Below are 24,505 nucleotides of genomic sequence, written 5' to 3'. Positions count from 1 at the left end.
TAAATATGTATTCTCATGTATTCTTAACTCGTCATTTTAGTATAACAACGATCATCATCTCTGGCTCTTTTGCCCATGGACAGCGTTTACCCCACCGCTCCACACATGACGCGCAGCGCATAGCTCTTTGAGCAGAAAGGTTATGTCGATGCCGCGGCTTGACATTTAAGAAGTTGCAGGTGGCTTAAAAACCAACACCAGCCTATCGATAGCGGGTGAGACAGATAGGAAGGCTCTGGCTAAAGTCACCTTCACACTCGCGTTGGCTTGGCCACTCGCCTCTGATAGCTTGCTAAGTGACTGACGTAATGTATCATGGCACTGGCATCACACCAGTATCCAACATCCACACGCTGCTGCAGTCTAGTCTCTGTGGTTCGTGATGGACGATACGAGCTGTTTACTTCAGCCCAGCCGCAACAGTGCAAACGTGTAGGCTACGACTCAAACCGAGTATAATGGATATTACTGTTTTGGCGTCATCAAGCGAATGCCCACGGGGATTTAAGAAAAACAACGACACGAAGTGCCAAAGCCGATGATGGGTTTATCGTTACCGGGATGGTGAAATCGGGCGCTAAAAATATTTAATGCTGTCTTGATCATTTCCTCTGGACGGACTGGACATTCACTTGACAGAGGGCACATAGGTTTCCTTTGGCCGAGGACTCGCGTCCCCAGGTCACTTCAACCATGGCCCTGGTAACGCTGCAGCGCTCCCCCACCCCGAGTGCAGCATCCACTGCCAGCACCGGCGCCAGCACCGCGGGGGAGGTAAGCGGAGGCGGAAAGCCGTGCAGGGACTCGGCAACAGAGGCAGAGCCGGGGAGGAAACGCCGTGGATGCGTGTAGGGACCGGGTATCTAACGGCAGGCCCTGACATTGATGCAGAGTTGATGGATAGAGATTGTTTAACCCAGCGATGTGCTGTTTTCCATTGCTGTCAAAATAACTAAAATACATCAGCTCGAGTGCATTGATATGACGGCACCTGCTTTAACAAAAAACCGTGACAAGCACTTTTAGAGGGCTAGTGCTAGCTGCTGTCGGCATTTAGAGCTGAATCTGATTTCAGGGATTAAATCGTACAATGCCAGCTAGCTTGAACAATGCATTTCTGGCGAAGTTGTAACGTATCCTGATGAAGCGATATTAATGTTGCATATGTTATCACCTATGGCGTTATGATACATTGAATATACAATGTAGCCTAATAACGCAAGAGTGATGGCTTAGAGTTCCGTTTTGGGACGTTACATTTCTATCAACAGCCTACGTTTTGCATGAACTAGCTGGGATTATCCAAATCCAAATCTCTTTTCCATGTCAACAATACAAAGTGATAGTCATATCATAATTACAGTTCTACACAGCTTTAGAAGTAGTCTAAACTGTAGGCTCGGTGCTGTTTTCATATCACCCGTGATCAATGATTGAGACTATAGCTTGTATTTAGCACATCTGACGGCAGTGTGTTATTTGAGCCAAAACGTGTGTCTGTTTCTGCTTTAATGGCACAGATAAAGCCTCAGATTTATATTCAGTTATCACTACCTTACATTATTTATTATGATCCAGGGTGGCCACACATGCAATATTGACAGACGTTCAACAGGGTGCGCCACCAGAACGTTGCTTGTGATGTTTTCAATTCAGTGGGCAACATCTTATTTAATTTGAATAAACAGCGATATGGCATTACCTTAGGATAGAAAGTCATGGGTTGTAATTTGGTATTTGGGTCTTAATCTGTTAGGTAGGTTAATCTGATAAATTAATTTCGCAAATCATAAACGTGACGCTTAAGTAGAAATGGCAGTTGAACGATAGTTTACTTTATGATGGAGCCCATGTTGACCATGTAGGCTAATGGTAGCTTTACATCATATGCCATGACGCAGCACTCACACACATACAAACGGTCACAAACAGGCACGTCAGTGCAATAGTTGCTGGCTGCTCACTGTGCATACTGCCATGTTATCAGACCCGGGGGACTTCGCTGCAGCAATGATGTCATACTTACAGGGACCTCGCTGTTAGCCAAAAGTCGAGCTCATATTCCTTCTATGACTTTGGCAAGAATTCGGGCCGCCGTAACCTCCGAAAGATCTTTTACGCACAGCTTTACTGCAGCAAGAAGAAATACTAGAAACAGACTAATTAAAAATAATTTCTCAAAAGTAATCACTTTGTCAGCAGTTCTCTGAAAACAATTGCCTTGCCATGCCTAAGTGGCATGTCTTTATGTTAGTGCACCTTGTGACTACTGTTACAGAATGTCCTACTCAGCTTTATGATAGGCTACCTGTTGCAATAAGAAAATCAATAGGTTTCAATAGGCTATAGATCACCTCAAAGATCATATGTAGTCTCATAACACTGTGATGTACAACTTAGTGTGAGTCAGCTAGTGTGAAACTTTCATTCATATTCATAAGCAGTTATGTGACGATATCAAGTAAGTTAGTGATGGTGTTGGTTGGAGTGATGGTAGGATCCATTGGTAAGCGTAATATTAGATTACTTATTTGACTGTTGCCCTTGGAATCTAGAACAGAACATCATTGTCCTGACTGTTCCGTCTTGTGTTGCCTCTTCCTGCAGGATTTGGGGAGCGACGATGACCGAAAGGCCAATCAAAGGTGAGTGGAAGGCTTGTCTTTTCATCATTGGGCTGCTCTCCACCTTATGACGTTACGTCTGAGTTACCACTAAACATCTGTTGCTGTTGTTGTGGCTTGCTGATTGATATGATGTGTATGTAGAAGGGGTTTTCCTTGAATTTCCCCTTGGGGATCAATAAAGTATCTATCTATCTATCTATCTATCTATCTATTCATCTATCTGTCTATCTCCTTTAGCCTTTATTAAAAATAATTTTGTTTAGTAGTGTGGGTCAGAAGATGGCTGGTGGCGATTGAAAGCACATGTGAATATTTCTGGGAAGCCTCACACTGCCATGCTTCTCTGTAGGTCTACAAATTCAGCCTTTTCTTCACTAAGAATCTATTATCAGGATCAGGAATATATTTAGCAAAGCGCTGATTATGACTTCTTCTTAAGTCTATAGACAATGCCTCTGTCATCCTAAATTTTTCAGGATTTTGAAAAAGACAAAAACGAAAAGCAACAATTTTATTTTAGTGATCATACAGTGCCTAAGTGGACAAATCAGCACTAGTTCTTCCACTTTGAAAGTGTTATTGTGAACTGTAACAGGGTACACTGAATGCCCAGTATGATCTAAATGACATTATCCTGTGCATTAGCTCATTTCTCATGAAACACTGTGCGATCATTGGTTTTGAAGTATCATCAGAACGGGCCGCCTGGCAGGTGCTGCTGTTTGCTGTGTCAGGACGTGGTGCGGAGATATGGCCCTTCCACTCCAGTGTTCTCTCTCTCTCTCTCTCTTGCACGCAGCGTGGCAGGAGGTCTTGCATGGATCTGACTCGCTCGTACTAGCATCTCACATTCAAAATGGGCCTGACCCAACACACACACACACACACACACACACACACACACAGTATACCCACACAAAAACACATACACACACACATGCATGCACAAACACACACATACACACACATACATACACGCACAGCAGTCAGTTGTCAGTGTGTGTGTGTGTGTGTGTGTGTGTGTGTGGATCTGGGCTGGCGGCTAACGGTTGTTGCATTGAGTGCGCAGCGTCGCTGCTCAGTCTGTGACTTAGATGCCAGGCAGAGATAATACTGACACTGCGTGTGGGCTGGGGAGCAGCGCAGCACAGAACAGCAGGAGCAACAACAGCTGAGCGAACATCCAGAATCAACCATCTTCATCATCGGCGTATAGATAGATAGATAGACAGACAGACAGACAGACAGACGGACAAACAGACAGACAGACACTCAGACAAACAAAGTGAGACTTCTGTGATCTTGAGTGAGTGTGAGGAGAGGGTCGAGATAAGAATTGCAGGATGCATCTTGTGGTGGAGTCTCCGAACGAAGCCATGCTGAAGGTGCTGCCCTATTTCGGCCACTCTCAGACGGAGATCTGCAGACTGTAAGGCTCTTTAATATACAATGCTGTTGGGGGTTGTGATGGTGTTTGGTTTGTGTTGACCAAACGTAAGTTCCAAGTCCAAAGCCAATCACTTATGCAGATGTTGTGTTTGTACTCAATATATATATGTTTTTTCATTGTATCTCAGATATCATACTCATAATCTTTTAATCGGGAGTCGTTTCAGTGTTATCAAAGATTTTAAATGTGATTTGCTATGTTTAACACTTCAGTCATATTATGGTAAATGCAGTTACAAACCTGCTCTAGGAAGTAGATTGAGAAGATAGATGGAATGCAAACTTTTGACTCTTGGACAGTTCTCAATAGTGCATTGTATATGTGTTGTGCATTCAATCATTATGGCTGAGGCATTTCTGTTTGAGCCCATGTCCATATGCTAAACAGATGTCCTGTCAGCATTTCTCAGAGGTTGTTACGTAACGTGCATTAGACACGACATTCCAAGAATTTCCAAAAAGTTTCCCAGAGTCAACCAATTGAAGTGCATCATTATTTACCAATCATCTTTTCTTAGAATGCATATGGGAAATGTCATCTTTATGTCCTTATCGTTATTAGAAATGTAAAGAGATTGTAAAACGCTCCATGTTGCATGCCAACACAAGGCACTTTGTCATGCTCTTTTTGCTGGTGTGTGTCAGAGGTTTCAGCCGGTCATCAGTTCAGGAAACAAAGCCGGTCTCTGTTCAGTGTTCTTGTGAGGCGTTCAGCCTTCAGAGCTGGTACTCTTGTAGGAAGGGCCATCTTTGTGCTGCGGGGGCCTCGGTATCCGTCCACTTTGACCTTTTTTGCAGATCACAGGACAGCGGTTATTTCCTCAGGGTTGTAAACGCTTCCCAGTCATTTCCGTCATGGCTGCCAGGCATAAAAAAGACACAATGCCTCGTGTTCCTAAGGCCCTGTCATTCATTTAAAGAGGTTTACCCAGAGTTAACTTGTTATCTGCCAAAATTGTACCCAAAGAAATGGAATATAATGATCTGTTACAGCTTTCTACAGCTTTTCATCAGCCTTTGTGTCTTATAAGGTTGTTTTTTTTCTGTTTGTTTGTTTTTATGAAGACACTTGCCGGATACTTTATAACTAGTGAAAGATCTTGCCTGGTCGGTTGGTACTGGAATCTCATTTGAAATAAAGTGGATCTTCCCCTTTGATGCATCTGGCGTGTTCTCAAATGGGTACAAATACTGTGGTGTCAATGACAAACATATCAGTTGAGGATGCAGCTCTTCTAATTAGCGAAGCAAATTAGACATGAGGGCTGGCGATACAGACCATTTCACCCCCATTCTGTCCTCATGTGCATTTTTACAAATGAGGGTCATTTGTCCTTGTCCCTGCTTTGGGGGTGGTGGTGTGTATGTGTGTTTGTGGGGGGGGGGGGGGGGGTGGCTGCCCAAATGGCGTAATCATCTTTTCTGTTCTCGCTGTCCATTGCATTTCAGCCTCAGTGAGAGCTTCTTCATGGTCAAAGGGGCAGCGCTGTTTCTCCAGCAGGGCGGCAACAGCAACACACAGGCACCCAGGACCCCTACGCACCACAAACACGCAGGTACGTCAACTCAGCCTGCGTCTGTGGGTCACCCAAGTCACCTGAAGCTTTCTACATGGTAAAAGATCTACTTACTGCTGTTTGGTGAAACATTCGTTGTTCAATAGCAGTATATAGTCTTTTGATAGTTTTTTGCAATATAGTGCAGAATGAATGCAACAATGTTATTCCACATAACATAATATAAGTATTAACATGCAGCTTTGATAGCCATACTGAAGAATAGCATTGAAGTCAGATGTAGCTCAAAGAACACGAATCTTCAGAGCATGCGCCATTACCACAACAACAGTGTATTGTTTGAGTCCCCCAATTTCCAATGCCGATTTTGGTTCTTTTCTCTGATTTTGATTCTTGTCCTAAAATCCAAGGCATTTTTAGAGTTTACATCACTAAGTGTACACTTTTATCAGTCAAATACTCGATCTGAAGAGTTTTGATTTCCCCTGTGAATCGAAACATAGAGAACGTCATTGACAAGAATGACCAGCCTGAACAACAACAAAAAAAGAGACAAAGGCACTATGTATGATCTCCGCATTACCATATTATGTAATGAATTGGATTGAACACACTGTCCAGCCTCCTTTTGGTCATAAACAAAAGGAGGCTGGCAAAATGGCAAAATAAACTTAAAGATAGGAGGGTTAGGTTAGTTAGTTCAGTTCAAAGTTCAGTCATGCCCTGAATACTAGGTTGTAAGAGATATGCATACTATTCTTGTATGTTCAAACTTAATTATATACTGACAAATAATGGCAAGTTGAATCTCCAACAATTCTTACCCAGCACGTAATCACACCACATATCACCCAGAACATATCGCCCTGCCAGATATATCCCATTATGCTCACCACACTACTCATTGGTTGCCCAGTAAAAATATGTCAAATGAGCAGACAGATGAAGATTAATAGGTTTTATAGTGTAGAATGCAATTTTGGAATGTGGAATGACCAAATCAATTATTGCAAATCATTGCTCTCCCAGGCCAATCAATTCTTAATAAGTTGTTTAATTAACTTAATGTAGCAAGGGAGCTTTATGTGCACAGACCTTTGGCACGTTGGACCCAGAACTCATTTCGAGAGCTGAGGGTATTCCACAAATATTACAGTCCGGTGATGACCGCACCTAAGGACATCAGTTCAAATCCCATGCTACACACATGTTGAAAATAATCTATCTTGTAATTGTACTTTAAGATGTTGCGGATAGAAGCATCTGCTAAATGAATGCATTTGATTGTGAATGTACAGTATGTCAGTGTGTACTCATAGTGTGTTTCTTGCAGGTGACTTACCACAACACCTGCAGGTAATGATCAACACCCTTCGCTCTGAGGATCGCATTAAGCTGGTAAATATTCTTCTATACTGTTAATTACATCCCACCAAACAGATGCCTTTTAAAATATTTTGTTTCAATTGCAGACTTGTATGTACCTAGTGTCCCCCCTTACAGATTAATTCATATCCATCAACAATTTGCAGATGTCTCAGATTTACTGTGGTCATTGTATATATAGCTTCAAATTCTATTTTTTATTTTTATTTGGAATTGAAATGCTGGATTTTGCTATGATGAGCCTCGTTATTCTACTCTACTGAGAACCCTGTGGTGCTGAAATGGACAGTGGTTCTCTAATTACTTGTGAGAATTCTCTTGAGTAATATTTTTCGTTCTTTCCTTCTTTCTCTCTCTCTCTCGCTCGCTCTCTCTCTCTCTCTCTCTGTGTCTGTCTGTCTGTCCATCTGTCTGCCTGTCTTTCTCTCAGGCTGTCAGGTTGGAAAGTGTCTGGTCTGATCGTGTGCGATACATGGTCGTTGTTTACACAAATGGGAGGCAAGATACGGAAGAAAACATTCTTTTAGGCATGGATTTCACAAACAAGGACAGGTGAGGAAGAAGTCACTCAACTAGAATTCTGTTCTAAAGACACTTTCAAAATTACTCAAACTTCCTTTTTGATGATGTGGGATGTGGACATGAGGAGAAACTTGGGTTACCCCAAATTCTTTTTAAGACCAAAAGGTCTGTAATTGAAAAGAGAGACGCGAGACTTATTACTGATTGATAGGGTATTATTGGTGTATACAAGGTATTTCAGAGTTATTCTCTAAACTAAGTCTCAAGCTCTGACTGCTTGGTTGGTCATAGGCCCGCTTCTGCTAGGTGATTCACGTTCTTTGGTAGAACCATCATCTTTACTGCATCGATATTCATTCATTCGTTAATGTTTGGATTTGTACAGCAAAAGTTGTTCCATTGGGATGGTTTTGCCTTTGTGGAGTGACACCAGTATACACTTGGATGGTGATGGGTGAGTGCCCTATCTTGTTATTTGTTTAATGTGGTTTAATCTGTTATATGAATTTGGTTTGGAATGTAATATTTTGATTTTATGACTGGACATGTATGCATGCAAGATCATTCTACTTTTATCACTGAGCGGAAATACATCAAATTACCTGCTGTAGGTGGTATGTTGCAAATATGTTGCACTAAAAGGCATTTTAAAGGGAAACAGTTGATTTTTGTCCTTTTTTGCTTTATACATTGTCGAAGAGATAATTCATGTACTAATAAAAATAGAAATCATAATCTATATGTTATAGAATAGAAATCATTATCTTTATAAAATATACTATATGAATCTACTAATACTGCAAAACATTTTAAGGACAGAATTGTGTTGCTGTGTTCATGTTTTGTTCATCAGTGCACTAGACACGTTTATCTGATAATTCATGATCCAGCATGGATGTCCTGCGGTTTTATTTCTTCTCACCCACAGAGGCTTCAGCGTGAACACAGCTGGACGTTTGCATGTCTTCAAACCGGTGTCTGTCCAGGCCATGTGGTGAGCAGAGCACTTTTCCCAGACTCTTGTTTTTCCGTACACTTTGTTCTATTTTGAAATGACCCAGAAATAACCGAAATCTTTAAATATCAAACACCTCGGCCAATCAGGGGAGGCAAAAAGGCCGAATGATTTCACTGCAGGACTTGATTGGTTTGCCAGAGCGGAGACAGTAGAAATTTGTGATAATGCACCCTCTGCTGGTTGCTAGGCAGACATGCCGTGGCAGGAAGGAAGTCAGATCTGTCCATTGTCACCAGCGAGGGGAGGGGGAAGGGGGTGTTTGCTGTAAGATAAGCTGTTGGAGCGGGTGTGGCCATATTTGGTTTCTTTCTTGTGGCAGTATAGGACTGCTGATGGAATTTTCAAGCAGTTGTTTCAGCAAATGAAACCAATGATTCTTTTGTATTTTATATCTTACAAGCAAAACACTGTCTGTGATGATATTACATTCTATTACAGTTTTTCTTAGTCACTTTGGTGCTTTTCTCAGATCAGAGTGAAAATTCTCATAACTATTAGTTCAACCTCCACAACATTTAGTCATTTGTGTACATCATAGTAGCAATTTCTCCTTCCTCTGAACAAATTGCAAATGCTTTTGGACATGTATCAGTATAAGTAGGTATAAGTATATATAGTCTTTTGATCCCGTGAGGGAAATTTGGTCTCTGCTTTTATCCCAATCCGTGAATTAGCACGGAATCAGCACACAGTGAACACACAGTGAGGTGAAGCACACACTAATCCCGGCACAGTGAGCTGCCTGCAACAACAGCGGCGCTCGGGGAGCAGTGAGGGGTTAGGTGCCTTGCTCAAGGGCACTTCAGCCGTTCCTACTGGTCGGGGTTCGAACCGGCAACCCTCCGGTTAGTCCGAAGTCCGAAGCGCTATCCAGTAGGCCACGGCTGCCCAGTATCAGTTGCTTTCATACAATTCTCTGCTGTTTTATAACATTATCATTTGCTTATGTCATGTCGGTCAAAATGAACTATACATATGGATGCTGAATAGTCGTTCCCAATAAAACTAATAGTCTTCATTTCATTGTTTGAGCCTAGTTATCTAGTTAACTAGTTATCAAATTCTGTCACAATGCTGTAGAATTGCAAAGAGCATATACAGTAAAACTGTGAAACGTACATATTCAGTGTCTTGTACTCACTTACTCCCCTAACTACAGCAATTTGTAACTTTACTGTAGTTTTCTGTACTGTATAGTGCTGTCTTGAGCATTTTCAGGTAGTGTCACTGAGTTCTGACCTTTTTTTGCATGGGAAAACACTGAGAGCATAAACTGTCGTAATGAAAACATGACAAAACCATTTGACTATCTTGTTCATTAACGATGGTGTCAAGACTTCTCATTTTGATGACACTGGCAGTTTCATTGACATAAATACTTGCTTTTGAGGAATGGACTATCCATTTTGAGCAAGTGACATGCTTTTGCAGGTTATCCACTAGGTTTTGCAGTTTGCACTATTTGTTTTGAGAACTGCTGTGCAAATGTTAATAGTGATGTGAGAAAAGCACCAAAGCGACTGAGAAAAACTGAGAAAAGCAGTGTTTATTACAGAAGAAATAAAAACAGAAATAAAATATAAATTTATTAAAACTAAGTTTTGTTATATTAAATATTTGAATTTAATTCTAATTTACATTCATATGTACTGGAATATTTCTTATGAATAATGATAAATGAATGTGCATCTTCTGCAGAAGGCGTTAATGTGTGTTTGCAATGTCTTAAGAGTGGTCAAATCCCTCTGCTTCACTGTCTCTCCACTGTGTTGATATGTAGACCCAATCTAACTCACCGGGCCCTGATGCTCACTCACTCCTTAGGAGCCAAATTAGCTGAATCAGCTGTTTTATATTGGGGCTGCCATTTCATTCCACAGAAGAGATTAACTCAAAAAGATAACTTTGGGACATTTCCTTCAGTAATAGTGCAGTCATATTAGAAGGGAGTAGACTAAATATAAATTAGTGTTGTTGTGAAGAACAGTAAACCACAAAGGCCTCACTTTAAAGGTGTGTGTGTGTGTGTGTGTGTGTGTGTGTGTGTGTGTGTGTGTGTGTGTGTGTGTGGTTGTGTCCAGGTCCGCCCTGCAGGTCTTACACAAAGCCTGCGAGGTGTCACGCAGGTACAACTACTTCCCTGGCGGGATGGCGCTCACCTGGACAGGCTACTACGAGAGCTGCATCTCCTCAGAGCAGAGCTGCATCAACGAATGGAATGCCATGAGCGACCTGGAGACCACTCGGCCTGACTCGCCCACCATGTTCACTGACAGGTAGCCAGTCGTCATCGCACTCACTCCTAGACCCCTCATTTAACGGAGGGGTAAAGTGTCCTGTCATCCAAGTCATCCAATGAGTAAAGTGTCGTGTGCCCGAACTAAAACTGTCATGTGGCATGTGGAAGCATTGAGCTAGGTTAATCCACTAATGTTTGTGCTTCGGATCTTGCTCATTGTATTGAATTAGCAAATAGATTTTGCTTTGTTATTAGATAAGCTTTTGTTAGACGTTGGACTTTGCACTTTGCCCACTACAGTATTTAAATTAGAACCCGTAGAGTGAGTCTTATCCTCTATTAAATTATGTCACCCTTTCATGTTTTTGCCTACAATTCTAAAAGGGGGCTTGAGGTCTAATATTTTGTAGCATTTATCAGGCCTTGAATTTTTTTCTTGAATGTTACACAACACCATGGATAGTTTTGAATATACTCTTTTCAATAAGTCTCTGTAAACTTGACTAAATGTCCCCTCTGTGGCCTACATGCACAATGATAAACCCTCAAGCATAGTAAAAATAGAAATACACTCGAGATATGCTGGCCTTGTTATGACCGCATGCGCTTGTGTGTGTGTGTATGTGTGTGTGTGTGTATGTTGGCAAGGCCGACGGAGAGAGAGCGAACCGAGTGTCTTATCAAGTCCAAATTACGCACTGTCATGATGTTCCAGGATCTGGAGAATGTCACCTCAAAGGAGGTAAGTGATTGTGTCAGATCTACAAAATACTATCAAATCATGCCAGATTTAAAAAAAGATAAGTGATTGTGTCAGATCTACAAAATGCTATAAAATCCTGCCAGATCTGATCTAAATTGCTGTACTGATGAGAATACACATTTCTGTTATCCCTACAAAAACTAGATGTACCGCCGAGCGGTACAAAATATGACCGCCGCCCAGTCCAGCACATTTTTTCCACAAAAATAAATCACACTGAAAGGCCTATATGATTCTAACTGTCTCACTAAATTGCATTATCCACACTCAATTCTCACTGGTATCTGCTAGACAACAAGTACCAAAACATGATTAGTTCATAGATTTCACATGTAAAATTCATTTTATACAACCCCACCCCCATCTTGCCTGTTCATAATTCTGAGAAATTCTTGAATTGTGTGCATGTGTGCGTGTACATGTTTATGTTTATGTGTGTGTGTGTGTGTGTGTGTGTGTGTGTGTGTGTGTGTGTGTGTGTGTGTGTGTGTGTGTGTGTGTGCGTGCTTGTGTGTTTACCTGCGTATGTGTGTTTGTGCATGTGCATGCATGCGTACATATGTCTACTGTGTGAGTATGTGTCATACGTATGATTACTGTGAATGTATGTGTGTGCGTGTCTGTTTATGCACATGTGTGCACATGGAATGGGTTAACGTGACCCCTGGAGGCAAACATACGGAAAAAATTGGTCATCCTAGGCCCTACGGTTCTCAAGATATTCACAGAAAACTGTGTCTGCCCTACCCTCCTTTCGGGGGGTCCAGTACAGCGGGGGGGCTACAGATCAAAACGAAAAACGATAGTTCCATGCTATCCATGTGGGGTTACATGCCCACCAAGTTTCGTGTACCCCGGTCTTTCAGTGTCCCGGGAATCCTTGTTGGTATACGGTCACTAAATGTACACATAAATTATTTTATCGTAAGGCCCCCCATGAACGAAAGTTCACAAAACTTGGCATGCATTCGGAGGGTGTCATAATGATCCTACACTTTCAATTTCGTGCAGTTTTGACCATGTCAGCCAGAGATATTGTGATGAAAACACCTCATTTTTTGCTTTTTAATTTTTAACTAGGTGGCGCTATACATGAAATAAGTGGTAATGGGATGGGTTGACATGCCCCCTTAAGACCAACATACAAAAAAAGGTGGACCTCCTAGGCACTACGGTTCTCGAGATATTCACAGAAAACTGTCTCCGGCCACCTACAGGCCAGTTGGTGTATAGTAACATAAATTAATTTATTGTGTGGCCCCCCATGAACGGAATTCCACGAAACTTGGCGTGCATTTAAAGGGTGTCATAATGATCCTACACTTCCAATTTCGTGCAGTTTTGACTATGTTAGGTCACAGATACCTGCGATTACAACACCTCATTTTTACTTTTTTGTGTTTAACTAGGTGGCGCTATACATGAAGTGAGTGGTTATGGAATGGGTTGACATGGCCCCTTGAGATCAACATACAAAAAAAATGGTCCTCCTAAACCTTACGGTTCTCGAGATATTCACAGAAAACTGTGTCTGCCCTACCCTCCTTTCGGGGGGTGCAGTCCAGCGGGGGGGCTACAAATCAAAACGAAAAACGATGGTTCCATGCTATCCATGTGGGGTTACATGCCCACCAAGTTTCGTCTACCCCGGTCTTTCAGTATCCCGGGAATCCTTGATGGAAATTTGGACATGCGAAAAAGAAAAAAAAAAGAAGAAAAAAAAATCTGACTAAACCTATATGACCGCCGCTTCGCTGCGCGGCGGTCATAATAACTAAGATCATCTTGAAGTACTGTATATGCTATGATGAAGTATTTGGTATATATTGTAAATAAGCCAAATTGTCATATGTCTCTATGAAATGGACATTGTGATGAAGGTTTGTCATATCATTGTGATTGTTTATAAAATATCTTTGTTTATGAAGCATATGTGCCACAATGCACCTACTTTAAAAAGCCCTGTCAGGCCTTGTAAAAACATGGTAAGGCAAAATTTCTCTCATTCTCCCTTCAGATTCGCAACGAGTTAGAACAGCATATGAGCTGTAACCTCACGGAGTACAAGGAGTTCATTGACAACGAGATGTTACTCATCCTGGGCCAGATGGACAAAGCCACACTTATATTTGACCATCTCTACTTGGTGAGATGTCTCACATGGTCTTACATGATAACATGTTAAGCCTGTTGTCTCACTGTCTTACATGATAACATGTTAAGCCTAGGCCTGTGCAGTAATCCATCCCTGGTGGGGTACTGTTCTTTTCTGATCTATTAGGACACATATTTAGTTTTTATCAGTACTCATCTGTGGTGATAACCTCTCTTCTAGGGCTCTGAATGGAATGCCTCTAATTTGGAAGAGCTGCGAGAGTTGGGGTATGTTACAAATCCTGAAGTCACTCTGGAGTCCACATTAAAACTTGCACTTAAACAGACACATTCAAAATGGATTCTCATTCTGAAAGAATAACAATACAGACTTTTCATAAGTGACATGATATTGTTAATTCATTTTTTTCTGAATTGCATCCAATGCATTTTTCCTTGTTTTGGATTTAGGGTTGGATACATCCTTAATGTCACCAGGGAGATTGACAACTTCTTTCCCGGTACATTTGCATATCATAATGTACGAGTTTACGACGAGGAGGCAACTGATCTGCTGGCTCATTGGAACGACACCTACAACTTCATTGTCAGAGCCAAGTAAGTTCACAGGCTTTCAGATTATACTCTATATAATAGTATACACACAGAATCAGAACCTTGCATGTAAGGCCTGTTGCAGTGTAAAATGTATCAATGAGAGTATCAATGATATTTCAGAGGTGGTATAAAATCTGCTAATGCTGTTCACACACCATTGATGAACATTTATGCTCATTGTTGTGGCTCATGATATTGCAAGCATAGAATGTTTTTAAATTAAGTATATGGCTGTTGGCATGGTGTGCTTTTACTGAATATTTTTAAAGGAAAATGGATTTTAGAGCTGAAGTGTGTGTGTGGGTGTATGCGTGTGCGTGCGTGTGTGTGCATGTTGTTTGCAGGAAAAATCAGTCGAAGTGTCTGGTACACTGTAAAATGGGTGTGAGTCGATCAGCTTCGACGGTGATTGCTTACGCCATGAAGGAGTACGGCTGGTCCCTTGAGAAGGCGTTAAACTTTGTCAAACAGAAGAGGAGCATCGCCTGCCCCAACTCTGGCTTCATGAGACAACTGGCAGAGTACGAGGGCATCCTGGATGCCAGGTGAGGGCAGACGTCCAGTACCTAAGCGGCAGGGTTCCTGGACCTTAGCGTCAGGGTTCCATTACCTCAGCGTCAGAGTTCCAGCACCTTAGCGTCCGAGAACTAGTACCTCAGTATCGGAGTTTCAGTACCTTAGCATCAGAGTTCCAGTGCCTCAATGTCAGAGGCCCAGTATCTAAGTATTAAAATTTGAGTACCTCAAATAATTACTGCACAAATAATCACTCTAAAGTTTTAGTGAGTTTAAAGTGAGTTTTTGGCTTTCGACCAGTGTTCTGCAGAATTAAATGATTTTATCTTTTAATGTTTTCACAACAGCCTTGGATTCATTGATTTTATGCAACATCACATGTTGAAAGTTTGGCATGGTTAATCATTGTAACCGATGTAACAAAAGCATGTAACAAAACTGATCGATGATGAGTGTGTACAACAGCAAGTGACCACTGTACATTTCTTTTGCTCTGTCTCCTTATTCCTTTTCCTCCTGTTTTTTTGCTCTTCAGCAAACAAAGGCACAATAAGCTGTGGCATCCTGAGGGAGGGGGTGATGAGATGCCTGAGGGTGGCGGCCCGGAGGGGGAGCCCGGGGAGGGGGAGGAGTGGCTGCGGGAGGGAGGCGCTGCGTCCGCGTCTCCCCACTGCTGTGGCGGTGGCGGAGGAGGAGGAGCGGTGGAGATGGCGCCGCTGGACCAGCTGAACTACAACTACTACTTCCGCCGGCTCTCGGACACGGCTCTGGACAGCGAGCCCTCGACGCCGGTGCGGGGCCCGCCCCTGCTGGGCCTCGATCGCGTCTTCATCGAGATCGAGGACGTGGAGCGCGACGCGCTGCTCGACGACGACGGCTTCCCCACGCCCACGCTGGGCCCGCCGCTTGGCGAGGGGACAGCGGCGCAGACCTGTGGCCGGCTGGAGCCACTGGAGGACATGCGTCTGCGGCTGGAGTTCAGCACGGTGGAGGAGGAGGACGAGGAGGAGGCGCAAAAGGAGGAGGCCGAGATGGCGGCGCTCGCCAGTGGCGCAGCGGGCGAGGATGGCGGCGCTGTGTCTCGTTCTGCGTCGGGGACCTCGCTGTCCAACCTGAACCGCTTCAACAACGAGAATGCCAATAACAGTAACCGCCTCGCCAACAAGCGCAGCTGCCCACCTACCTTTGACGTGAGTGGGTCCTCCAGATTGATTTCAGCCAATTACTATTTAATGATGTTTGACTGTCTTGCATGTCACCTTGAACAACCCATCGGAAGTCTATGGGCTTTTTGCCATTCCATGCCATATCATCAGTACTAGTGCAGAACAGGCCATAATTTTGACTAGGGATGGGCATACCGGTAATTAATCAACGATCGATAGTTGATCATTAAGAATTTCGTCGATCACGTTAATTTGTTGTCGATTAAACTAATGCAGGTTGCGTTACATAGTGTGTCTTGAAGCAATTAAATGAATCACTGTGTGGCAGCAATTAAACATTGCAACACCCGCGGACAATATTTGATGCTATAGGCTACTCACTTACCTACAAGTTTCCGTTTTGATTTATGAAGAGTTCACGGTGAAGTGTGGCGTGGGAATATTTTATCGTTTAAAAAACGATAACGTTAGTTCACTGCAAACACTGCGATGTAGCCTAAAAATTGCCTATCACTATCAGTGCACGAGCAATAGAAGACATTGTTTCGATTCAACTCAATGAAATAAGAGCTCTTAATATTTTATATTGTTGGTTGGTTGGTTGGTTGGTTAGTCTCCAACACGTCGCTCTCAAGCTCAGTCGCTTGCCGTCTGAGCTTGCAGGCTGAAGCAATAGGCCTAGGCTACTACTACATTTAAACACAATTGTTGCCGCAACTGGAGGCATTACAGCCTATGAATTTAATAAAGTAAATCATGCAATTCAGGCTACGCAATAAGGTTTCCAATACAGCACAGCGCACGTTTTGAATGAATGAAAGCGGCTGCCTTGTCTTGCAATAAACAGCGAGTGAAAATCTCGACTCTTTCAACTACATGAAATGTAATAGTGAGCCATCAAATACCTCCCAGATTTCAGTGCTCATCAGTCCCAACATTGAGGAATATAATCAAACTGCCCAAAAGTAAATTAAATCCCAAACCAAACGGAAAATCTTCTGCTTTTCATAGCAGTATGCGCTCCAAACGAAATACGTCTCATAATAAAACGCATGTAGAAATAAAGGCCTGCTCAATATAGCCTACGTCTGCCCCAAATAAAGCCCTATGCTTTGCGCAGCCTAAGTAAATAAAAGACCCCGGCCATAATTTGAGGATTTACAGCAGTTATTTTTTTTATGAGGCTTTGTTAAATAGCCTAATTAATTGTTATAGGCTAATCTCTCACCCTCTTTCTCGACTCCATAGTTTTGAGTGACATTTTGACAAAACCTGTCAGATCTAAGCATTATTATGTTTTTGGTTAAGTTATTTTTTAACATGATTCTTTTTTTATAATTTATTAATTTGGAACAAACGAGGGTCTCTGTTTAATCTGAACGCCGGCTCGGCGGCATTCCGCTGCTTTAGAGCACCGCAGCGCTTAATATCTTCAAATTTAGCCTAACCAAACGTCCAGTTTAACTGCCACAAGTTATTTTTCTTGTGATAAAGATCTCATCGAGGAAAAACAAGCTGTATTTTTGTATTTTCATTGCATTTTTAAATGTATAAAAAGTTAAATAAATAATTAATTTTAATATAGGCCTAGAAATATTAATGATTAATCGATAGTCGATCGTTAATTCTCCCAACGATTGACTAAGAAAATTTAATCGAATGCCCATCCCTAATTTTGACATAGAAACTCCTCTCATTTTTTACGGTACCACCCCAAGAGGTTATATTTTTTGCGGTACCACCCCAACATGTAACAGCCCAAACAGCCAAAAAGGCCATCAAGGCTACCTTTTCAACACATAGGGGCATAAGTGGAGAGGCCAGGGCAACATTAGAAATGTCAAAAGCTGAGAGGCTGCAAGAAGCTCAGGAATTTAACAAGTACTGAAGTGCTCAATGGTGAAAGGTTTATTATTTTTGATTCAAAGAATGCAAGAAATGCTAGTTTATTGTTTTTCTTAACATTCCAGTTAAGGGGAAGGTTTTTCTGTTGACATTTTTCTCTGGTTATTCTGTGAGCAGTTCATATTTGCTCTTTCTGAACATGCATGCAAGCCATCAATATGCAAGAGTATGCATAGAATTGCAATAGGAAATATTTATTTGAAAGCTACAACATGATCCTACGTACAGATATTGGAACAAAATGCACACTTGCAAAATATTTTATTTATAGTCTACTTATTTTTTAAATATCAGTCATGCTGGGATTTTTTGGGGATTTGTTAGATATGATAGATATGATTGATATTGTTTCAGTGTGTGGTATGTCATTTCCTTGTCTTTTGCACTGGAACAAACACAACCCTGACCATACATTTGTCTCCGTGTGTCTTCCTCTGTTTAGGACAGTGCTAGCATCAGAAACCCTTACAAGGTGAAGCCCTCTTACCAGTCGTGCCGGGACTGTCTGCGCCTGCCGTCGAATCGGCGATGCGAGCGCTTGGCCGGGGGGCGCACCCACCGCCTTAATCCCCCACGCCACTCCGCGCTTCCCACCATATCCATCGAGCCCCCGCGGGCAGCGGCGGCCAACCCCTTCGCCCCTTCAACCACGCGCCCCTCACCCTCCTCCTCCTCCTCTGCCCACATGCTTCAGATACCAACGGCCAGCTCCCGTCCCCCTCCCGCCCAGCCCCCCTGCAACCACTTGTGTCGCTGCGGCCGATGCCCTCGTTGTGCCAGTCGCGCTCTCCCCGGAATGGCCCCTCTCCCGATGGCGAGCCTGGAAGCGTACCGTCAGCAGCTGGTTTCGCCCATGAGCTGCGAGGAGCTCCAGCGGGACCTGCAGCGCCCCCTGGAGGCGGAGGACCTGGAGGAGCTGCAGGAGGAAGAGGAAGAAGAGGAGGCGGAAGAGAAGCGAAGAGGACGGCAAGGAGGAGCGGCGGCTAACACAGGGGCCATCAGCGAGCTGACGCTGCTCCAGCTGAGTCTGGACAGTGGAGAGAGGCCAGTCGTGGAGCTGCACCAGGAGGCCCTGTCTATGAGGCCAGTCGCAGAGCTGCACCAGGATGCCCTCGCGTTGACGCCAGCGGCAGAGCTGCATGAGAAGGACTCGTCGGGACATGCGGCGCTGACCACTGGCCTGGTGCGGCAGCGTCTGGAGCAACTCTCCAGCCTGCCTCTAGAGGATGCCCTCCCCCGAGAAACCCAGCCCGAGCTGATGGACGTCGTTAGGACTGGGGAGCAGACAGCGCCCCCTGGGCCTGTGGAGGAGATGGAAGTGGACGCCGGCAGTGGCAGCATCGGCGTTGTCAGTGCCCAAGCTTTGGAGACTCCGGTTCTTTCACCAGGCGGAGCGCTCCTGCCCTCCTCTCCACTCGGGTGCTCCCTGACCCGCAGCTCCAGCAGCGACAGCCTTTCCAGCCTCGCCAGCGTGCGGGGAGGTCAGCCGGGGCTGGTGAGGCAGCGGGCACAGGAGATCGAGACGCGCATGCGGCTTGCGGGGCTTACCATCCCCTCCCCCCTCAAACGTTCCAACTCCCTAGCCAAGCTGGGAGACCTCACCCTCTCCACCCAGGACCTCTCATCACCCCCCTCCTCCCAGCTGTCCGACTTCAGCGGCGGGGAGCAGACGCCCCATTACCCTGCTCTCCGCCCCATTCTGGCCAAGTCCCAGTCTGGGGTACCTCAAAGCTGACTCTCTCTCTCTCTCTCTCTCTCTTTCTTTCCTCTCATTTTCAAAACAGCAGGTCCCAGTTACTGTTTGAAAACGTTCAACGAAACAATCACGAACTAGATCAAGATAACCTCGATGGGCTTCAGTCTTCTTTAATTGAGCAGACTGGACCCCCCCTGACTTCTGGATTCTGACAGTACTGTTATACACTGGTATTTAACGATGACCTTTGGTCATATTGGTGCCCCCATATTATGAACCTTCCAAAATACAAAATCCGGTCACCTGCTTCCAGTCCTCAGTCCCACACACATCAAGACAATCCAGCTTGTCAGCCTTCAATTACCTTTACACTTCACACTACAGGGCTGAGTGTGGCTGTAGTGGACGCCATGGAAAACTGACTTTCTCTGAGCTTTCAGCGACTCCTGATGCTCATGTTGTCGGGTGCTGAGGAGCTGAGGAAAAAAAGATTGATTGACACTTAATTTGATCACTGTTTCACCAGTACCCAACCCCGCCCCCACCTCCCCAGAGGAGCACTTAGCTCCGTGTATGTTTTGTCTTTTCTAATTCTCCTCTTTTCTTAGATCTGTGGTACCGTTTGGTGTGTGCGTCACAGTCAAACGGCATTGGCCCACAGCACTTCTTAACCATGTGGTCGAGCGGTCATGGGAGGAAGTGCGGAGCATTATGTAATCCCCCGGCTGTACTTCCTCCTTCAGTTCAAGCGTCAGACCGCACAACAAGCCCGGGGCTTCCAACAGTGTCTCCTCACATCCCACAGAGACCCTTAATGTAATTTACCTGCGGCCGTTTACGGCACAAAAATACTGCCTGTGTTGTGCAAAAGCTGCACATTTAAAAAGAACAAGAGGAACAAGGCATGTGAGTTACCCAGGCCAGGAAACTTAGTGGCGGCAAAGGACTGGAGCTAGAGAACAAATGTAACGTGTCTGTTTTAAGATGAATGTCCATCTCGCCATATACTCTCGCGCTTTGACCTTAGTCGTGAAAAATGCCGACAGTGCAACATTTGGTCTTGGCTAGAAAAAAAAAACAAGTTAAGTTCTGAGAAGTTTCCAAAAGCACAGACTTAAGTTAATCGTAACCCTTTTTACTCCAGATTTTTGTTTTCTCCTGCTTTGTATTTATTGTTGTGTTTATTTATTAGATAAACAGATTGTATTATTTAATATATGTATCAGAACACCTGTATGCAACTTAACACTGTTTACGTATGGTACCTAGTCGTATGCTCATAGTTTGTTTAAAGAAGCTTCGGAGAGAGATGCCACTGGTACTGTGAATGCTTAGGTGCAATGGGAAAGCCATGGAAAACTAAAGACTGAAAGGTGTTCAGATTGTGTGGGTGTGTGCATGTGTGCCATGCCTGGACCATACATACCTGTGAGAAGGAAATCAAATCACTTATTGTCTTCAAATCAGATCTTTTTGACTGTGATCTGGTTATATTTTTTGCGTGTTTTAAGTAGCATTACTTCACTATTTCCATTTTTCTGTCATTTTCTGTAGACAGATTACATTTTTTTATTATTACAGGCCAAAATCAGAAAGCAGAAAATGACTCCACAATTATCATTTTGTCAACTGTTGTTGCCTAAAATAAAAGCTTTGATTGATGGGTTTCCCCCCAAGGCCATAAACCAAGCCATTCTCTACACTTAGTGGTAGGATCAGGACATTTTTGCCAATAATATACAGTAAATAACAACAGAAGTGAGTACGCCACTGTGCAGTATTTCTTAAATGGCAAATGATCCAAAATTGCATCACAATTTCACAAATTCAGTAATTGCATTGCGGAACGGTATAGAGAATTTGCTCTTTTGTGAAATTTAAAACTACAACTTTATATTCACTATAGTCAATCCTCTCAATAATTGTATTATTAACCATCAACAGTTGTGGGGTGTCTATTTGACATTCAAGTGATATTTCACAGGGATGCAGGCTACTCACTTCTGTTTATACTGTGTAAAGCATTATGTCTCTTAGCCATTGAATAGAAAATTCTGGTGCAACCTTTTAACCCTAACCCATGTGAACAGTTATCAACTGTCATGTGACAGAACTAAGATGTCGTATGATGATTATATGATGCACAACCCCATTTGCCATGCCATGCCAGCTTTTGAGTATATCAGCTTCTGAATCTTTAGCATATGTGTGGCCTCTCTTGGGTCTGCTCCATGTTTGCAGTCAGTGTACTGAAGGATTGTCGCTATCTCCATTACGGCTTATGTCACATTTATGCATAAGTGCCTTATGTCTGGCCATCAAGCCATTGCGTTGTGTTGGTAGCTTTGTGCACTCCAAAGCGGTCTCTGCTTCTTTTGTTATGCACTTGCTTCTTGCCATCCTTCTGCTTACAGTGTTCTCTCTCTCTTTAAGAAAAAAAGGAAAAAAGAAAAAAAGTCACAAGATTTGTGAACCCACCCAAACTAGCATTAAGCATGGCTGCCAACGATTGAGATAATTTACGACACCCCTCTTCCCCACCCCACACTTGTGTATGCACACACGCGCACACACACACACAGGATAGACTGTTGCTTATATTTTGACATTGTTTAGACCAAAGTCCTCTTTTGGTAAGGGGTATTTTGGAGAGCATGTGTATGTCATTGTTTGATTGTTTGGAGATTCAAATTCCAGACAGTTGGGTCATTGGCCTATCTTGTCTGACAATCCAACACCCAAGTTAACTGCACCTTAGCTGAGAAAGAGAGAGAGAGAGAGAGAGAGAGAGTGAGAGAAAGAGGTGAGACTGACAAATCATTCATGCCAAAAGTGCAGGAGGTATTTCACAAAGTTAGCTTTCTTTCATGAGCTACCCAGATTAATTTTCCACCGTGGAAACCTAAGGGGTGAAAAGTGCCATTTGGGTTTTCTTTCCTCTGTACAGATAGCTCGATAACTCAGAACACCAGCTTTGTGGAATACCTTGCAGGTTTGTGACACACTTTGGTGTTGACATATGGCAATCGCAGCTTAAATGAAAAGAAAAAAAATCCTTTTTTTGTTTTGTTTTGTTTTTTTTAATTTCTTAAATGGTATGCAAGCGTGAAAGAAATCAAAAAGCAAAATAAGCTTGCTTTAAGTGACTTCACTTTTTGTTAACATTAACTTTTTTATTTAAGCTGTGACTTTTTTGTATTACCACACTGTACATTGACTACGTTGAAAATGGGTTTCTTTTTTTTACATTTTGTTGACATTCTGTACTGTACTGTGTATGACTGAAATAAACAGTATCCTTTATGCATCAGCTGTCCAACTTTGTCTGTACGATACTGTCGGTAGACTACAGCCATTCCATTTAATTTCAACTCTGCAATTTCTCTAAAATATTAGCACCATTGTGCTGAGATTAAATAGGCTACTAAGTGGGAAATGACATGGGGAAGGGACGCGATCCTGCTCTCTGGTTGTCTTCTGTGTCCAGCATAGGTTTTGCTGAGTCTTTGTCTCTGTGTGTGTTGGGTGAACTAAATGCGCGTACCGGGCAACAGTTATTGAATTAGGGAAATGTGGTCATTCACATCACGGGGACGGTAGGAAGAGTCTGGGAGCTTATCAGACACAGGCTTAGCTCACACAGGAGTCTCTGTGGTCCAGAAACTGCTAGAGGCGAAGGCAGGAATATATCCACCAAGCCTGGGTGAGTATTCTCTCTTAACACGGGACATTGCCTGAGAGAAAGACAATGACTGATTAGCAGTTTAGGATCATCATATAGTGCATTTATTTTGGGGTACTGACCTCGCAAGGACAGCAGACAGGTACTGAAACTTTTTGCTTTAACATTTTGGTGTTTTTGATTATGTTTCTGTTGTAAGGTAATGCAGATCAGTTCATAGTGTATAGAAGTATGACACTCAGAACAGCCAGTATGGAGTAGGCATATGGCTTGTATAAGCTGGTTGAAACTGTGTTACTATCTACACGCTGAAACAGTGTAACTATTAGTAGTAGTGTAACATTGGTGTCATGTGAAAGACTTCTGTTAAAGTAGTCTGTGATGTCAGTCGTGCAATGGAAAACACCTAGAGGCATTTAGTTATGCGTAGTTGTTGTCCGATAATAACAGGGTGAAGGGAGATCAAGAAACATGTGTTAGTGATGGATTTTTGAGCACACACAAATTTGCCACACTAATTATGTAAGATGTGTTAAGGCATTTCTCAGAAGCACAGAGCAGCTCATTCACGCTGTCCAAAAAGTTGCTCAGCGAGAATCATTAGCGTCGGAGATTACTGGGCACTAGCCCAGGACTGACAGGGAGACTTAAGGCCTCCAGGGGTGACTGACATGACGTGTGCAGGATCGGTGCCTGGTTGTATCACCATCAGGAAAGCCACACCGTGTAACAAACCAGTAGAATGGGCATTCAACTCGTAGCCTTTTCTCCTGTTTAACCAGCACTATATCTGACAGTCTCTCTCTCTCTCGCTCTCTCTCTCTCTCTCTCTCTCTCTCTCTTTCTCTCTCTCTCCTGTCACTCCCGTCACCATGACTATTTAAAAAGCAGCGGAGAAATAAAAAGTGCTATTTGGATATTTGGATCTGTTTTACAGCCTGTTTTATGTGTCTGTGCGAGAATAGCGCAGCTATATCCATTTCCTGTCACAGAACATGGGCACTGGAGAGTCACTTTGTCAGTGAAAGGGTTTATGTGTATTAATGTGAGATGAGTCTCCCCGGTTTGTTTGGCTTGATTGTTTTGCCTCTGTCGTGACTTTGCGTAATAGATACTTCTGTCCTCACATGATGTAGGAGAGGGGGATGAGTGTGTGTGTGTGTGTGTGTGTGTGTGTGTGTGTGTGTGTGTGTGTGTGTGTGTCAAGGGGACGTAGGGAATGAGGGAATTGGAAAAAGACGGACTGCTTGAGGAGTTAACAACTCCTCCTTGGTCAGGGAGGGACAAGCTTTGCAAAAATGGAATTG

General features: G+C 43.2%; 1 protein-coding gene across 2 annotated transcripts; it reads left to right on the top strand.

Moving 5' to 3' along the window:
• The first annotated feature begins 133 nt into the window (after window positions 1-133).
• Window positions 134-22,823, top strand: ssh1b (slingshot protein phosphatase 1b). Of its 2 annotated transcripts, XM_042058560.1 has the most exons (15): window positions 134-774; window positions 2,608-2,645; window positions 5,526-5,632; window positions 6,927-6,991; window positions 7,410-7,531; window positions 7,887-7,955; window positions 8,430-8,495; window positions 10,601-10,795; window positions 11,407-11,500; window positions 13,539-13,667; window positions 13,857-13,903; window positions 14,087-14,233; window positions 14,578-14,778; window positions 15,285-15,939; window positions 18,263-22,823. In XM_042058560.1, the coding sequence occupies exons 1-15, from the start codon at window positions 694-696 to the stop codon at window positions 19,553-19,555; spliced, it is 3,309 nt and encodes a 1,102-aa protein (XP_041914494.1). In that variant the 5' UTR covers window positions 134-693; the 3' UTR covers window positions 19,556-22,823. The 2 variants fall into 2 exon arrangements, with proteins under 2 accessions (XP_041914494.1, XP_041914495.1); XM_042058561.1 differs by lacking the exons at window positions 134-774; window positions 2,608-2,645 and adding an exon at window positions 3,213-4,056.
• Window positions 22,824-24,505: the final 1,682 nt, after the last annotated feature.

The sequence above is a fragment of the Alosa sapidissima genome, chromosome 13 (assembly GCF_018492685.1).
Source record: "Alosa sapidissima isolate fAloSap1 chromosome 13, fAloSap1.pri, whole genome shotgun sequence".
NCBI classification, from domain to species: domain Eukaryota; kingdom Metazoa; phylum Chordata; class Actinopteri; order Clupeiformes; family Clupeidae; genus Alosa; species Alosa sapidissima.
Note: the sequence above shows the minus strand (reverse complement) of the source record. Positions and strands in the feature narration are given on the sequence as shown.

Bases quoted from the DNA above. Each gene is read 5' to 3' on its own strand.
- ssh1b (XM_042058560.1), top strand. From the start codon at position 694: ATGGCCCTGGTAACGCTGCAGCGCTCCCCCACCCCGAGTGCAGCATCC. The intron at 2,646-5,525 runs GTGAGTGGAAGG...ATTGCATTTCAG, and splicing joins GACCGAAAGGCCAATCAAAG to CCTCAGTGAGAGCTTCTTCA. The intron at 7,532-7,886 runs GTGAGGAAGAAG...GGATTTGTACAG, and splicing joins GATTTCACAAACAAGGACAG to CAAAAGTTGTTCCATTGGGA.